An 18,867-nucleotide genomic window follows, 5' to 3' on the forward strand; every position below is an offset into this window, starting at 1 on the left:
CACAAGCTGGTAAGCAGTGTGTCTGTGCTGAGTGAGGGGTCTCTAGGGTGGCATAATACATGCTGCAGCCCTTAAAGACCTTCCCTGGCATCCGGGCCCTTGGTACCAGAGGTACCAGTTACAAGGGACTTATCTGGATGCCAGGGTGTGCCAATTGTGGAATCAAAAGTACAGGTTAGGGAAAGAACACTGGTGCTGGGGCCTGGTTAGCAGGCCTCAGCACACTTTCAATTCAAAACATAGCATCAGCAAAGGCAAAAAGTCAGGGGGTAACCATGCCAAGGAGGCATTTCCTTACAGTTCCTCATTCTAAAAAAGAACCGGGTCACTCTGACCCATCTTAGTTCTCAGGTCCCTAAATCAATACATTCTTTGAGAACATTTTCACATGGTCATTTTTCAGGATATCATTCCACTCTATCAACAGGTAGATTTTATGACCGCTCTAGAGGTGAAAGATGCATACTTCCACATTCCCATCCATCCGGCACTCCAAAAATATTTAAGATTTGTAATTGCTGGCAAACATTATCAGTTCAGAGTTCCACCTTTTGGGGGGTCACAACTGCTCCCAGAGTATTTACCAAATGCTAGCAGAGGTTGCAGAACATCTCAGATGACAAAAGATTAATGTCTGGATGACTGTCTTATCAAAGCCAGCACGTTGCCTCACTGTCAGTCCCACACATAAATTACAGTGAACCTTGTTCACAAGTTAGGGTTCACAATCAACTTTGTAAAAGCTCATCTACTTCTACAGGTTCAGCAATATCTGGGGCCATTCTCAACACTCATCTAGGATTAGCATACCCCATTGTAACACGGATTCAAAACTTAATAGTATCTGCTCCCTCAGTTTAAAAAAACTCACTCCCACAGTAAAACCTGTCATGCAGCTTTTGGGGATGATGGCATCTTGCATTGCCATCGTACCCCATGCCAGACTCCACATGCGTCAGTTCCAGCAATGTCTCTGTCGTCACTGGTCTCAGTCATAGGGTCATCTTCAGGATCTACTCTTGATAGACCGCCAAACTTATCACTCTGCAGTGGTGGAACCCCACCAAGCTCTTAAAAGGGAGGCCTTTTTGAGACCCTGTGCCTCAACTCATTCTGACCAAGGATGTATCCTTGACAGGTTGCGAAGCACATTTTTAAAACTTCACAGTGCAGGGTCTTTGGGATTACACACATCAACTATCTGGAGTTCAAGTGGTATTTCTGGCTCTCAAAGCTTTCTTACCTCACCTCATACACCAAGTTTTCCTTGTCCAGACGGACACTATGACAGCAATGCGTTACCTGCAAAAACAAGGGAGAGGGCACATTTGTTCCAGTTATCACAACTGACACAAACAATATGGAAATGGGCTCATAACCACCACAGTCACTTTCTGGCAGAGTATCTCCCAGGGATGGACAACGACTTTGCAGACCTGCTCAGCAGGATGCATCAACAAGTCCATGAATGGGAACTCCACCCACAAGTCCTTCAAAAACACTTCCACAGGTGGGGAAATACTCAAATAGATCTTTTTGCCACTGAAAAAAATGCACACTGCTCCAACTTAGTGTCCAGGTACCCTCACCCTCGCTCAAAGGGCAATGCTGTATGGACGAACTGGTCAGGGATATTTGCTTACGCTTTTCTACCTCTCCCAGTCCTTCTATTTCTGGTTCATAAACTCAAACACAAGTCATTAACTATGATACTATTAGTGCCCACATGGGCACGTCAATATTGGTTCACAACACTTCTGGACCTCTTGCAAGTTCCTCATGGGAAACTCTCCAGCAGGCTGGGTCCGCACAGGACCACGGACAGATCAGACAGACCCCAAATCGCTCAACCTAGCAATATAGCTCCTGAGGTCATAGAATTTGGTTATCTTAATTTACCTCCTGAATGGATGGAAATCTTGAAGGAGGCATGCAGACCAACAATTAGAGCATGTCATGTAGCAAAATGGAAACGTTTTGTTTGCCCCTACCAGTCAAAACACATGAATCCAATAACAGCATCTGCTCAATAAATTATTTGCTACCTAGTTCATTTGCAGCAAGCAAACTTGGCTTACACTTCAATCAGATTACATCTTGCAGCTATAGCTCCATACTTAAAAAAACAGAACATATTTCATCTTTCAGAATCCCTGGTATTAAAACATTCATGGAAGGACTTAAAAGGGTAATTCCACACAGACTTCCACCCGTTTCATCATGGAATCTTAACACTGAACTCACTAGGCTCATGGGCTATCCATTTGAGCCTCTTTACTCACGCCCTTTTCAGTTCCTTTCAAGGAAAGTAGCATTTCTGGTTGCAATCACATAACTTAGACATGCCACTGAACGCCATGCATTAACTCAAGAGAAGCCCTTCTTTCAGATTCATATGGACAATGTAGTCCTAAGCACAAATCGAAGATTCCTACCAAAAGTGGTGTCTCAATCACACCATTGATTTGTCATTTTCAGTAGCAGAGAGGGCACGCAGAGGGTACTCGTGTACTACATTGACAGAACAAAAGAGTCTAGGAAAAAAACAACTTGTGGCTTTTTATTTACCTTTTAAGGGCAATCCAATAAAAAAAAAACGGCACGGCTAGATAGATTGTTAAATGCATACAAACATGTTATTTAAAGGCAAAAAGACAATTGCCACAAACTCCTATGGAACATTCCATAGGAAAATAGGTGCTACTATGGCATTTTTGGGAAATATTCCTTTAGCTGACATATGCAGAGCAGCTCCTTGGCCTACACCAAACACATTCACAAAGCATTATTGTGTGGATTTACAAGAATGATGTCAAGCAAATGTAGCACAAGCTGTCTTAAGAACACTTTTCCAAACTCCCACAGGCTAGCCACCGCTTTTTGGAGGGACTGCTTTACAGTCTGTGCAAAGCATGTGTATCTACAGCCACACATGCCACCGAACAAAAAAGGTTACTTGTAGTGGTGTAGATTCACATGCCCATGGCCACTGTAGTTCCCTTTGATTTGCTTATATATTTGCACACATATATTTACACTTGCATGGATATCTATATCTCTTATCTCTATACTTCCTTCTTATACCTCTTTCTCACCCACCTGGGAGAAAACAAACTAACAAAGGACTCAATGCCCAGGCACAGTATCGCCGAGAGGAAGGAGTCAATCGATCCTGGTACTCGCAAAACATCTTCTTCGAAGAAAAACAACTAGTAACACTCTGGACCCAACATTAAATGACAGGGCTAAGTCAAGGCATGTGAATCTACAGCACTTCATGCCACAAACAGACGTCTACTGGGTAAGTAACATTTTCCTTCTGCTGGATAATCTAAATGCAGATTTCTCACTGCCCACCTGCCTCAATGTTCTGTGGATTGGATTTCTGGTTGTTTGTAAGGTTTCAAGCTAAAGATAACACACACTCATCACTCGGATTTATCGGCCACTTTGCGTCCACGGATGCAGAAATAATTGGCTATTAAATATCTCCTCTGTATGCAAGGGACGTGAAAACATGTGGCTCAGTTTGGTTTCTTGCTGATGTGGGACTGGAGCCCTCATGGAGTCCAATGACACCCTGTCGGCGCACAAGAGGTATGGTAAGAAAATTGAACTGAACCATCTGGGAAGATTTAGAAGGTGGTCAATCTGTGGTTCGATGGAGTGCACACCAACAGGTAAGTAACTTATTCTTCTAGAACTTGTACCATCACAGGTGGTCATACTAACCAGCTGTATCGTATCTTTGTCTCTGCAGCACTGCACTTTGGAGCTTGGCAGTTATATTAAAGATCTATCGGTTGTTCACAGCGACCTCTCCAGCATTGTCATTTTAGACAATTCCCCAGGCGCTTACAGAAGCCATCCAGGTAAGAAGAGCGGAACAATGCATAACGTGAGAACAGGGTATGTGGTCCCTAAGTGGTTGCGTTGGATACCTGGGAATACCACAACTGAGGGTGCCATGGTACGAGTGGACCTTGGCGAGGGAGACATACCAGAATGGCCCCTTTCATCAGATTCTCCTCCCAGTGCTCTCGGCAAGCTTATGTGCATCGCAAAAAATGTTTAGAATCTATTCATCCAACCCAGAAAGACACTGATCCCATATTCTCCACAACTCCCCCCAGTGAGGCACCTTCGACACATACATAACTACATCTCCTGGAGGGAGGAGGGGCTCACCCTGATGGGTCACCTATATAGGGATGGCACTCTGTTGTCCTTTTGAGAACTCACAGAATTATAAGACTTGGGGATGGGGCATTTCCTCGCATATAGTGCCATCAAAACAGTTATTGGGGAGAAATGGAAAACTGGCCTGACTGAACCACTGGCCAAAGAGGCCACGTAATGTGACACATACATGCAGAATCTACTGGACAAAATGAACCCCCTTCCCCCAAATGGAACAGCCGCAGACATGCCACCCCCAGGTCCCTTCATTAATGGCTCCGGCCAAGACACTGCACACTCCCTGATGACTGTACCTGAATACCTCCTCTTCACTGTACCATGTCTAGCAGAGACATGCTCACTACCTCGTACACCTCCCTCTTCCGCCTGGCCACCCCTGCTTCCCGATGCCACTAATCGTACACTGACTATACCCCAGCTAGCATTATGGGACCCATTATTCATTAGTGAATTGTTATAGCTGATTAAGATATTGCCAAAGTTTAGACACCTTTGGTTTTTCTGCTTGCATGTTCGGCAGGACCATCCTTAGGCACAGTGAGATATATGTAAAGGTTTTGACTGTAAGCCTGCCTTTCACAATATTTTTGGTAGAAGGATTACAACCCCGGGACTTCCTCTCTTGCCAAATATGGTACTGGTGCTGTCATTAACAAGAGGGTAGATGTATGTATATGTATGTATGTATATGTATGTGATATCTACCCGAATTGCTTCAAGTACACTGTTAAGCCACCTATTCATTCTTTTTCATAAATGTAAATAAAAATATCTATTAAAAAAAGTGGTCCATATGTGGTATAAGTCTTCTAGGTGTGGCTGTAGTAGGGGCCAGAAATCCCTGGTCGCAAACACCCACGATTTCCTCTGTCTTAATGGTTGGGTCTCCCTGTGCCTTGGTGACTTCTATTGCCTGCTTCCGCCCCTAACAGCTGTCTCGGTGGCAGTTGTTCACTCCTTTCCTCGGGTCACCCTCTTCCTGTGTCCTGCTGCTCAATCATCCACTCCACTTGTGATGATGCAGGACCTTTGTTGTGCTTCCCCGGTGTTCTCTTCTTATGCCCAAGTATCCTTGCATTGCTAGCATTCATTTGGGTTGATACCCATCCACTCCCTTGAGTTTTGTGCTTTTTAAACTTGGACTTTTCAACAGAGATATTGCATCTTTTTAGTCCTGTGTTGGTTTGTTTTTGATCTGCTAATGTATGATATGAGGGTGGTTGTTCCAGCTTGCTCATGATGTCGAAGTCTGTGGTTAGCGCTGTTTAGATTTGCATGCTCTGTCCATGTCTAATTAGGATGGTGAAATCTCTCCTTAATGATGACTCTGACTTGCATATCCCTGACTAGCTGCTTTGTGACTATTTTGTTTCTTCTCTAGATAATGCAATACCGATAAAGTCATGGTTTAGTGACCCCAGTGACACGGCGTTACTCAACCTACTGCCTATGCTGGATGCTCTGAGGTAAGATTTGATTAGAAAGGCACCAGGATACTTTTTTACCAACTGTGAATAGCAGTTAAAAGGTAACTGTGTAGAAACTTACATGAAATAATCTATCTGCACACCCCACCTGTTCTACTCCATCCTGGGATCTCGCACCTTTGTGCACCAAGCTACTCCCAAGATTATTGTCTCAGATTTTAGGTTCATTGCTCATATTTCCCCCCACATCCCACCCAGCCACCCACCCCTCCTTTTCTCAATATGCTCTTTATGTCCTCCTTAATAGTACAAAGTGGACTATTTGGAAAAAGTGGTCTACAGCATTTTCAGAAAATAAATTTCCATCATGATATCTTTCACAGAGTCACATGACAGAACAGGCCTGATAAGGCCTTGCCATCACCAGGAATGCAGTCAAAATTGTGATGGGCCTTGGTATTTACTGCACTGGTTCTTGGGCCTTGAAGCTGGTAATTGGTCGGATTAATGTAGGATTTTTTTTTTTTTTTTTAAAGAGTTGTTTGCCTTATGTGATCTGGCTTCTTTCATTGAAGATTTCTATCCTGGGACCATAAATTGTGCTAGTCACATAAGATAAGTGCAAGATTTGTGCACCGTAGGAAAATTTATATTATTCCACCAGGATATATTCAGCGTTTATTCCAATGGCACTGTTGCAGATCCACTTAAACGCAGATAATTTATCCAACAATATGTCTTTGTCCCCATTGCTCTCTATGGGGATTACATTGTACAGTCTTGATGTCTGGTACACATATCATTTTTACCTCAATGAAATCAACGGCTTGTGTTCTACAGACCAACTGTTTGTGATGTCCGGGGGCAATGAACTCAGCTGCTGGTAAGGCCGCTGTTGCCGGTTGGATTAGATCATGTATCTAGGTTCACTTCTGTGTCTAGGCACGCTCCACTGAGTTTTAAAGTGACATTCTTCAGGCATGTTTCCAATAGAGATCTGTTTCTGGTGTTTGCATGTGTTACCTGATGTGTTCTGCCCACACTCCCCTTTCAGGGTTTTGTCCTGAAGCGGTGCTGAGCGGGTTAGGAAGTTATGCGCTACTCTTTGCGTAGCCCAAAGTTTTGCAGTGCTTCTCCCCCTCTCATTCTAAATTGACAAAGATTCAACCCACACTTTTGAGAATGGGGAGAGAACGAGGTCATGACTGTGTGATAATGACTTAAACTGAGTCCATAGCCTGATCCACCTTTTTGTTTTTTTTTAACTCACGTTTTATTAGTTTTATACAAAGGGTATAAATACCGTTCAGAAGATGTACACAGGCCATATTAGTCACTGGACAGATAATAAAGGGAGCAACAAACTTTAAGTTAGGATCATATCTAAAGCGCATAGGAATAATTTCACATGTGTTGGCACTGGAGACTATTCATAGGCGCTTGATAAAATGCATGCTGGAAATTGCCATATTCATTTAATACGTACAATGCAAGTACTTCACCAAAGCCAAACATATAGAACTCTATTCCTTCCTTCCCTCCTCCCCTGGAGTGCTGATTGACTTTGAGGGTAGCGAGCAAAAGAAGATTGCAACAAAGAAGTAAGACCATGCTCTGCGTAAGTCCCTAGAATAGATCTGAAGTTGGATCCTCATTAACAGCACCTTTTAGTCAACCATGGACCAAAACACAATTAGGCTCTTTTTCTCCAAGAAGGGAGCTGGTGAGGACCCATATATGTGCGGAGAAGGTCCGACAGTGGGTGGCAGAGATCACACAATGTTAATAATGGTAAAGAGCATACAGAAACATGTTCATAGTTCGAGAGTGAAATAGTCATCTTTTATGTCTTTACTATCAATATTACTGGACTATGTGAAATTACCCTTTCTGGTTGTTTTTTTCACTGCTACATTTTGCTAACATTCAAATAAAACTATTAGAAATGAAGTATCTTCAAGAATTCGGCTGTTAATCCAGCTGGGTCTACAACTATGCAGTATTAGTGCACTAATATAATACTCTTCATATAAGCAGATATACATTTCTTTAAATGTTTTCCATGCCAAACCCTGAAGAGTGTACCCCCTCACTTTCAGCTTAATTTACCTTTTTTTTCTTTTTTACTAGATCCTGAAAAAAATACCCAGGAAATGATTATTCTGAAATTCACTAATTTTGTTAAGAATCCTCATGCTTCTAATTTGAGATGTGCCCAAACATCAGCCATTAAAGTATGCTGTTGTAAAGAGGAATCCGGGCATGAATCTTTACAATGAATTAATTTTTAAGTTTGTTATTACTAAAGATCGTTAAATAATTCACAATCTGCAATCCACTGCCTGGTCTTTGATTGCTGATCACCCCTGTTAATTACACATACATTAGACACATGACCTGAACAGTAGATGGCATATTTCACTATGCTAGTTAATCTGTCAAAGAACTGGTTATATCTTAATCATTTTTCATCAGGCCATTTGCCGGTAAGGTTAAGTATTTTGTTTAAAGCTGTGGTCCTTACCACGCATCAGCTAATTTAAAGTTTTGAGACATTTCTGCCAAGCCTCCATTAATCTAGATTTGCATTTTTCATTTTCCTTGCTAATTCGGTCTAAGTTAATCTCCATACCTACATGAAACACTCCACCTACAAAGCCTGGGCCTAAAATCTGCAGTAATGCCAGGTATCTGTACTTTTTTGGTGCTTGGAAGCTTAACCTTAGAAAGCAGCGAGGGTTGTTTATTACGAAGATGACTCCTTTTCCCATTTGGTCCATACATGACAGCGCCATCTGATATTTTAAATCTGTTATAAAATTATTTTAACTCCTTTAACATGTGCCAGTTACAACTCATCACTGCTTCCCGAGCTGCTGAATCGAGGATGACCCTAAGTGTCCTAAACTCAAATCTTTCCTTCTACAATTTTATTGACATTTTATGTAATTCCATATATTCAGAATAGGAACACACATTACCTTACACTTATAAGCAGCAGTATTGTCTGTATACCTTTACCTTCACCCACCGCTATGTCAATAAATATGTATATTAAAGAGTTGGCAATAGCAACTCTGCAGTTAGTTCAGATTCTCTTTCCATTAGAAAGATAGCTTTTTGTATGCAAATTACTTTGGTATTGTTGACAAACAAGAAAACGTTGATACTCAATTGTTTCATCCAGTCAGGTTTCGGCATGTCATATTTAATGCAGATCATTCATGGAGGAAAGAGTTCAAAAGGTTATAGGACAGAGGTCAGTTTTTAAAAAGACTATTCCCATGTTTACCTTCCTAGGAATTTTGCTTTCCACTTAAGCAACACACTGACAAAAATCCTGCCGATCTTGCCATGAAATAGAACTTTATTCAGGGGTTTCAAAGGGATAATTCTTTTGTATACCTTGTTATTCATTATGCTGTCCTGAATTTTAATAATTTGCAAGATGGGAATGCTGTGGAAATTGTCTGTGGTGCAATGCAGAGGCATGATGTGCATTATTCGAATATTGAGGAAAGTACAGCTCTGGTGTAATGGAAAAAACATTTTATTTTGAGAAAGAATGTTTTCATTATGCAGGTTTGCCTGGATCCAGGCCTCCATTTTGAGTATGCAACTGTTGTAGACAAGTCACAGTTTACTTTCCAAAGGCTTTTTCTGATTTCCTTTCGACTTTAGTGCCTTTTGATGAATCTGCATCAAATTTAGAAGACGTTTAGCAGTTTTAGCTTATGCTTGATATGGCGTATTCCTTGCAGATTCACCAGATTACTCTTTTCAGGGTAGTCGAGATATGCTAATACATGAAACTAGGCAGGCAGTTAGCAAGTTAAGTCCAATGCAGGGATCCCCAGTTTTATGCACATCTAAGAGGGTCAAAGTTAAGGATGGGGCAAGTGAGGGTCAGCGCTGTGGTCTGTTAATAACTTTGTTACAGTTTGATGGATCTGCACAAAAGCCAGTGAAAGAAAGAAAACACAATTTTGCTAACATGTAAAATATAAATTATGGTTCGCTTTGAATCTAGGTTTAAAAAAAACCTCAGAAAATGTTGATGAGACATATACGTTTGGTTTTGCGAGTTATGAATTGTGAGCCAAAAACTAACTTTCAAACTTCACTGGGTTTTCAGATTTAATTTGCTACCACAACGCTAATTTAACTTTTTTATTTTTTTTTAAACTCAATTTTCATTTGTTTTATAACCAAACCTAACCATAGCTTCACTGTTTGACTCCATTTTTTGTCCCTGCCACTTGGTTCACATGTGTTTTTGGATTTCTGGCACATTCAAGCTACAAATAGCTATTGCTTTGACTCCTGGGACCTTAATTTTTTTCTTCAACCACATTAGAGGAATCACCAGTACTGACTACTCAAATTTGACATGGACCAGGTCTCATGAGAACCTTGTGTATGTGGTTGGGTGGGGGGTGTTTGTTACGGAGAAGGCACCCTTCCAGTTGTGTTTCAAGTGTAACAGCAAGCTCTCATGGTCGGACCCTTACTGAGTTTGTTTTCAAAGCATAAGACCAAACAGCTCCCTTCCTCATGATCTCTAGGCATGAGCAATTTGCAAAGAAAATAAAATATTGAAGAGCGGGTCAATGTGATTTCCACAGAATTCAGTGCATGGACTCTGCTGGGGATATCGAAGGAGCTGACAGAAAGATCTTAGCTTTCCCTCCACCACATGAACCAGACACACTGCCTTTCAAGAAGCTAAAGTTAGCTTGTGAAGAAGACTGCATAGTTTTTCTAATGCATGGGAGGTGCAAACACAGACTAGTCCTTCTCAGGTTTCACCCAGCACTACATCTCACCCTCTCACCCTCCCCCTCTCTGTCAATTACCACAAACCTGCATCCGGATAGTCAGTTAGAACCACAGGAACCAACTTTTGACCCATTAGTGCTACATGAGTGTGTGGATCTTTGACAAGATTATAACATGGGTCTTCAAGATTAAAACCCCTCAGTGCTACCCAGTAAAGGCCTCACCCTGGGGTGGTTGGGTGGACCCAAGTTTCCAGCATGTTCAGAAGATAAAGAAACCATCAAAACTAGTTTGCAGCACCAACAGGTGAGAGGGGTGATAATCTCTATCAGGGGAAGAATCTAGGTATTCCTTCCACAATGTGAGAAAATGATCTCAGACAAGTGAGTTCTGCCCGTCAAAAAACCAGCAATAATGTTTGGAGTTTCACACCGCCAAACATCCAACTATGACGACATGCGGTCAGCCCGAGAACATTACTCTATTGCAAGAAGAATTGAAAGCAATTGTCAGCAAAGGTGCCGTAATGCCTGTTGGACATGCCTGTTGGACAGCATCAAAAGTAACAAGGAGTATACTGCCTATAGTTCCACATTACAAAGTAGGAGGGTACCCTGCTGTCTTTACTGTATCACAGACTGCTACTGGTCAAATGAAAGATTTGCGGGTATAGTCCAAAGTTCACCACGGCATCAAGTGGTGGAACAAAGCCTGTTTACTGGGACAACCCTTTCTAGGCCCTCAGCCGCAGGTGACTTACCACAGATGCCTGACTCGTATGTTGGGGGCGCATATTAATAAACTGATAGTTTAAGGCACCTGGATGCTTCAGCAACTGAAAATGCACATAAATGCCTTGGAGTTGATAGCAATCCAGTTGGCATTGAAAGCGTTTTCAAACTAATGTGCAGCTAAATAGCCCTGGTGAAACAGACATCATCACTGTAGTACATTAAATAAATAAAAATTGTTTGCCTGAGCTGTCAGTTAGCTCAGTCAATATTACAAAGCACTCTTCTCCACTAAATTGGATTGATAGCAGAGCATCTGCTGGAGATAGGCAATGACTTTGCGGACCGGCTAGGCCACCTAAAGTTGCTCCAACAATTACATGAGTGGTAGAGGAGTCCTCCGATACTTCAAAGGTACTTCAGACAGTGTGGGATGCCCCCAGCAGGTCAATTCTCAATCGCTAAAAATGCAAAACGCTCAAGCTTAATCTCCAAGTACCCACACTTCAGGCGCAGTGCATTGTGAATGAAATCGTCAGGGATATTTGCTTACCCTTTCCGCTGTTTTCACTATAGCAAGGCCAGTGGTCGGTTGGATAACATGGAGTTTCACTAGCCGCCACACTGAGTGCTAACTTTCATTTGGGACCACGAAAGATATTGCTTTGAGGTAGGAAACTATTCATTACACTAAACCAGGCTTATTTCCGAGATCGGATTTAAGGTTACTTTTAATAGAAAATTGACTTTAGAAAGTCCCCACTTTGCTGCCCTAACCTCTGGTAGTTTTTCCTTTATTTATGCCGCAATTGTTCCCCAAGATAACATGCTGCCCCCGGTTACGAAGTGTGAAGGGCTCCCAGGAAAGGAAACAAAGAACTGTTGGTGGGAGGAGATGTGACCTCCTCCGGCAGGATGACTACCCAGTGGTGGACACAGTTGAGCTAGCTTAAGAGGCTTACTGCCTCTGTGAAGATCATGGCGATCACACCTTTGCCTGCCCGCAGACAGGCTGGCTGTGTGGAGTGTGCTCCAGGAACAGTCTAGTGTGCATTTGGGTTTGGCATAGCAAACTTGAATGCATCCGGCTATCCACTTCCCTGAAAGAGAGATTGACATCTCCAGCACTGAGTGCAGAGAAGTTGTTAATGTAATGTTTTGAGTATTACAAAGCAGGAAGTATGTGGGTTGGTAAACAAATGCTCTTATGAAATAGTTTGTTCAGGCTGGATTTTGCCTAGTTTAGTCTGCTGTTACATATAATTGACTGATCTTTCTGGTTTTCCCCCAGGTTCACGGCGGACGTCCGATCTGTGCTCAGCCGAAACTTGCACCAGCATCGACTATGGTGACAGCTGCACCTCCTTTCTTCAGGGCTTGTCCCATAGCCTCTGCCTTAGCTCCTCATGGCCCCTGGCGGACTTCTTCTCAGGCACCCCCTCCACCATTATGTGTACTTACTTGAACTCTTTGCAGATTTTGGGGGGGTGGATTTTGGGAGTGGGGTAAACAAAGACCGAGTGCGACAAGATTAACTCTTCTCCTCCTTTGCCAACGTTTGTGCCAGAGCCTTGCCCTGAACATTCTGCTGGGATGGTCTGGACTTGGAACTCACCAGACCCAAGGACTTTGGAGTTGGATGGGGGGGGGGGGGGGGCGGTATGGAACAGGCGCCATCATATTGAGGGGCCTGCAGGGATGGGAGGGGGCATCTGTACAAGAAAGGAGGCTCGCAGGCCATTTTGAATTTGGACATTATCACGGATTGAAGAGCTGCAGGTGACTGAGAGAACACGCTCTCATGTTTTAACGATCCTTATCTTGTGTAAAGAATTTCTTCTTTGATTTTGACTTTTATTTTTTTCCCCCGACTTTTTTTCCTCTTTTTTTTTTTTTTGGTTCTAACCTCTCCCTTTTCCAAACTGGAAAATCACTTTGGCTGAGCCCCCAGCTGGCTCACCTCCAGTTCAAGCAATCGACATTTCAGTTGTGCAGTCAAAAAGGTGTTTTAATTGCCATTCTTTTCTATTTATCCCTTTCTCTCTGACTACAAAAACCATGTGGTAGTTCTAGTCTGATAACTGGAGAAAGAAACACGTTTTTGAGTTCAGTGAGCTTTCATTTCTCCCACCCATATTTTTTGAATGTTTGATTAAAACAATTGACATGAGCATGTCCATATGTTGGCTAGCTGTTTGCAGTAGTCCAGGTGACAGTATCCTTGGAAGGAGGGTGGGGCGCCCTTCCGGCTTCTACTGACTCTTGCAGTCTTCCCTAAATGAACGGGTTAAACTGTGCCTCCGATGTATTTAAATGTGGCTCAAGTAATGCACTGCCATCCATTTAACACTCTTAATTGCTCTGTTATTTAGTTTGTGTCTTTATAATGAAGTTATCCCTTCAGATGGTGATTTTGCACATTTGGGAGGGCCTTTTTGCCCCCACCAATGTGTTGCTGTCTTTTACACTTAGGTGTGGGCCCGCCCATTGTGCTGGATGCATGCTAGCATAGTTTTAATTTGCATAGACTATGGCACCTTAGCAACTTAAGTGTACTTTCACAGCTTTCCCTAGACACACTGTACCTAGCCAAGTGTTGGAATTGTGACTTTTGTTGGCCCACTTACTTTTCCACAGGCTGCTGATGAGGTTAATTTTTGATGGCCTGTATTTTTGGGGGGCGGCAACCCAGTATGTTCAGATTTTACTTGAAGTATGCCACCAGTACCTGTAAGGCTTTGTGCATGTGCAGCTTTAGATCCCCTAACCCATCTTACCTCAAACCCCTTTGTTCCCTGCTGTGCTCGCCTCAGATAATTATTTCAGGAAGTGGGCCATGGATTGCACACCCCTCCAGTGCTGCCAAAGGTGCAACAAAAAATATTCCTCGTCAGTCCTGCACAGCATTTGCAACCTCTGCCTCTCCCTGACCACAATGATACTTCCTTTTGACTTATGCCTTGCCTTCTGCTGTTAAAAAAAAGAATAGAAACTGAGGTATCGAAGGGAACACCAAGATGCACAGGCATGTTTCTCCAGAGACTCCAGATATTTGAGGAGCCCAGCCAGCACCCCATCCTCGACAGGTCTGTCCTAGACTGCTTGAATAAAGTGGACTCCGAGGGGTTGTGAGTATAACTTCTGCACACTAAAGCCAAGGGGGGGGGGGGGGGGGGGGGGGGACACGACCCTGCTCTTCTTATAAGTACACCCAAGCCTCGAAAGAGCACAGCACCCATGCAGAGCTGAAAGATGCATCAATCATAGATCCGCCACAGCCATCTGACTTCGGAAGTCACTGGGAGAAAGCTTTGGAGCTGAACAGGTTGCCATGAAGGTTGTTAAGCAACAAAAGTAGTCGAATCCAAAGAGCATTGATGCAGAGAGCACCTCTGAACCCAAGTGCTAAGCCAAAAATAAGGTGTTAAGAATCTGAGGTACGTATCCTGAACAAGGTGGCAGAAAAGGTCGACGTCAGGCAGAAGTGGCTGTTCATCCAACAAGAGGCTGGCAAGATCACTTTCAGGCCACGCACTCGACATCTGTCAACTACAGTGCCTCGTTTCCAAACAAGTGGAGGCTGACTTCTGAATAAGAGCTTGCCTATGGTGCACCAAGACATCCTGTGGCAAAGAAAGATAGATCACAAGCCCTCCAACAGAACCACCCAGGCAGTCAGCACCATCTCTACTCTCACTACTGCTACACTTATTCTTGCCTTCCACTCCACTACCACCAAAGTCACCCTACAGGTCTGTGCACTCCTACTGAGCCTCTAAGGGGAGGGAGTCCCCAAAGTTACTTCTACTCCCCCACCCCTAGATACTTTCCTGGACCCTGTTAAGGCAAAGGTAGTCACGGACAGGTCGAGAAGAAGTTTAAAGTTTCTCCCAGTGGCACATCTGTAACCAGGTCCCACCAGACTCTTTGGTGATAAATGTAATACAGAAGTGCGTTTCTGCTCAAGCCAGAGGCTCCATTGCCAGACAAGGAAAGCAAGCGCATTAACAATACCAGCAAACGGGGAGGTAGGAGTAGCCACCCTGTAGAGGTGCAGCTGGTTTCATTGGGAAGAAATGGAAACGCTGGTGGCCGAGATAAAGATCACTTCCAATGCAAATACCCACTGGGTTTTGTGGCTATTGCTTCCTGTGGTACATCTTATTGCACCGCAGTGCATGGCTACGAATCCCTGTCCCCAAGCGGTAGGTACAACACCTCAACATCCCAGTCAGTAGGAATATCTCTGGGGCCAAAGCAGATGAGATATTTCAAAAAAAAGAAAATATTTAAAAAAAAAAAAAAAAAGTCTGTGGACCCCCACTTTATCATTACTGAAAAAAAAAAAACACTCTCTCTTTCTCTCTTTCCCCCCCCCCAACCCGGGACCCTGGACCACAGGTTGGGAACCAATGCCCTAGATAGTAAAGTCAGGGGTAGCGCAAACCTACCAATGCCAGCAGCAGGCCTGTCATGAGTTGGCAGGCAGAGGTTCTAGAACAAGTGGTTACAATTGCAACAACTCCACACCCACCGAGAGGAAGTCACCTCAAATCAGTGTTTTTACAGCATGAATGTTTCCTGGATCTGGTAGTTAGGTCTGGAATTCATTTAAAAAAAATTTTTATTTTCTTTAGGGGGGGGAGGCGAAGTCGACGCATCCACAATTTGGTGTCTAATCCAGCCTCTCCTGGCATCGTACGTTGTTCCTGGAAGATTCCAAACATGGTGGCCGTCTTCAGATTCTTTTTTTCTGCCGGTCCGGAAGCATCGCTGAAGGCTCTTAAAGCATCAAAAAAATAATGTTTTGTCAACAGTTCATCAAGAGACCAGAGAAGAAAATATCGGATTTGGAATCACCAGGGGTCCACACACCGGAGAATGTCCAGGCAGGGGCCCCTTGTTCCATGTGAAATGGAAAATACCCCATTTCACTTCTGCCCCAGGTGCCACCACAAGTTTGCACAGAAGGGTAGCCATCAAGTGTAGAACCTCCACCTTTCATTGCATCACTGAAGCAACACTGCAACGCCTGTGTGGTGTTTATACCAAAGACTATGAAGGTGAGAGAGAGACAGAGGCAGGCACACCACGCTATGCAGGGCCAGATAGAAACTCCATTGCTGAAAGACCTGGGGTTGACCAGGGAGGAGGAGGGTGATAAGATTGCTGAGGTGTGCGAAGGAAAAAGCTCAAACCGCAGGTAACGCAGAAGAAGCATGTGGGGTGTGTGTCACAGGCTACTCGTCGTTTGTCTCTGGCCAAATACAACTGCAACTGCAGAGTGGTCTTGATCCTTGTAGGTTCTGCCTTGACCAAGGTAAGGGCGGGCCTTTCTGGTAGTCATGGTGCTGCTGACAATGGAGCGCCAAAAGGCAGCCTGTGCCCTCCAGAAGGAGTTCCAGGGGAAAAAAACCCAAAAGGAAAAACCTCTATAGCAGGGACTCCCTGGAACAAAAATAAGCAAAAAGTTAAGTCTTCCAACAAGAAAAAAATACTGGAACAAGCGAGGGGGAAAAACTGGCGCGAAGATCACCACCAAAGGAAGTGTTGTAGCGCAAGGAGAACAAGAATCACACTCCTTAAATACCCTAAAACAGGAAATGACCAACAGGAAGAAGAAAGACACCATATTCGATTTGGAAAGAATCAGAGGAGAATATAGAGAAAGGTGCCATTTTGGAAAAGGGTCCAAAGGCATGCAGGGAAAAAGAAAGGCATGCTAAGATAAAGAAGAACATGGCTAACCAAGTGTAAAAATAAGGAAAAAAGAAAAGGAGAAAGAAGAGAAAATGAAGAAAGGAACAGACTGCACCAGGTCAGTCGGGGGTGCCCATGCCTAATATTGAGTGCGCATCGCGCCCAGAACTCGCCGAGGCCCCATGCCCATTTTGGGGTCTTGTGTGAGGAAATATAGAACAGAAGGGGCGGGGCACACCCATCCACCAGAAACGAACCGCGGCCGTGCCCTGAGCCGAATGCTCAGCTCATGCTGCGGAGCAACAGTAGGAGCCCCAGGTTTGTTTGTATACAAATGAAAAAACCGACGGACCAACAGTGGGGCGTGAACAGAAGAAGCATCTTCCCAAGAACACTCACTAAGAGGATAACCCTTCCAATGGATAAGATATTGGAGATGGTTTCGAAATATGCAAGAATTACATGGAGTTCAACGCCTTATACGGTCTAATCTTTTGTTAACTAAAAGACACATAAAAAGAATGCCTGATAAGAAACAGTGTGAGGCTCCATATTATCAAATCCAAGATAAAGACTGTCTGTCTTCCAGATTTTTTCCCCTCCGTCTAGCACAAAATAAGTTTAAACCCTGCTATTACGGACCCTTTTCAATTCATCAGAAGATTAATCCAGTGTCCTTCCGTCTTCGTTTGCCTCGAACATGGAAAATCCATCCAGTATTGAACGTCTCTCAACTGAAGCCCTATAAGCCTGACCCTTTTCAGAAGCAATTCACCTGTCCTCCCCCTTTGTTGGTGAATGATGAACCTGAATATGAAGTTCATGAATCACCTCCTTTTCTCAAAAATTACATAGAATTCCACGCCTTATACGTTCTAATCTTTTGTTAACTAAAAGACACATAAAAAGAATGGCTGATGAGAAACGATGTGAGGCTCCATCTGATCAAATCCAAGATAAAGTCTGGCTTTCCTCCATATTTTTGCCCCTCTATCACAAAACAAGTTTAAACCGTGCTGTTATGGACCCTTTTCAATTCTTCAGAAGATTAATCCAGTGTCCCTCCGTCTTTGTTTGCCTCAAACATGGAAAATCCATCCAGTATTTCACATCCCTCAACTGAAGCCCTATAAGCCTGACCCTTTTCATAAGCAATTCACTTGTCCTCTCCCTTTGTTGGTGAATGACGAACCCGAATATGAAGTTCAAGAAATATGTGATTTTTGGGGAAAGGAGGTGATTGCAGGAAGTGTAAAAGAGGTCTTAGGAGTGGCAGAAAAATATTTGGGATGAAATCCATATGTGCAGAAAAAAAGTGGCTTTTGAGGCACTATGTACGGTATTATTGTAGGAAGAATCAGCAATGGGTAAATACATGGGCCAGTTACTCTGAGTGGTACTGCAAAAACAGCGGAGATATTGCTCGAGTCCGTGATTCGGGCATTCCAACTGCCCATTAGTTTGAGGATGGCATCCAGAAGATAAGGCTACATCGATATTTAGGGTTTTACAGAAATGCTTCCAAAACCGTGATATGTATTGAGGGCCACGATCTGAAACAATAACTGGAGGGAGGCCATGGAGACCAAAGATCTCTTGTATGAAGACTTGGCTTAATTCTTTGGATGTGGGTAGCTTCTTCAAGGCAGCAAAATGAGCCATCTTTGTAAAGGAGTCTACAGTCACCATTATTACTCTGTTTCCTGCTGAGGGTGGTAATGAACTCATAAAATCAGTTGATATAGTATGCCAAGGGACTGGTGGAACTGGTAAAGGTTGAAGTAGTCCTGCAGACCTCATATGGGGTATTTTTGCTTGGGCGCCTGATGGGACAAGATACCACATAACTCTCAGTATCTTGCTTAAGTGTAGACCACCAAAAAGAACGAAGGAGTAATTCCTGCGTGGCTTTGATACCACGATGACCGGCCACAGGGGAGTCGTGACACATTTGTAGTGCTTTTCTTTGCACTATCTTAGAAGGAAGGAATAACGCGTCTTTATGGTAGTAGTACCCTTTACTGTTGCAT

The 18,867-nt window shown here is 43.4% G+C and overlaps 1 protein-coding gene across 2 annotated transcripts in view; it reads left to right on the forward strand.

Moving 5' to 3' along the window:
- CTDNEP1 (CTD nuclear envelope phosphatase 1) overlaps positions 1-13,310 on the forward strand; it is a 102,255-nt gene extending 88,945 nt beyond the window's left edge. Inside the window, exons 6-8 of one of the 2 annotated variants that reach the window (XM_069215525.1) lie at positions 3,761-3,872; positions 5,582-5,666; positions 12,429-13,310. In XM_069215525.1, the coding sequence (XP_069071626.1) occupies positions 3,761-3,872; positions 5,582-5,666; positions 12,429-12,489 (258 nt within the window). In that variant the 3' untranslated portion in view covers positions 12,490-13,310. The remainder of the gene's footprint in view (positions 1-3,760; positions 3,873-5,581; positions 5,667-12,428) is intronic. The other variant, XM_069215526.1, reaches the window with a different exon arrangement.
- The last annotated feature ends 5,557 nt before the right edge of the window (positions 13,311-18,867 follow it).

This window comes from Pleurodeles waltl, chromosome 12, assembly GCF_031143425.1.
Source record: "Pleurodeles waltl isolate 20211129_DDA chromosome 12, aPleWal1.hap1.20221129, whole genome shotgun sequence".
NCBI lineage: Eukaryota > Metazoa > Chordata > Amphibia > Caudata > Salamandridae > Pleurodeles > Pleurodeles waltl.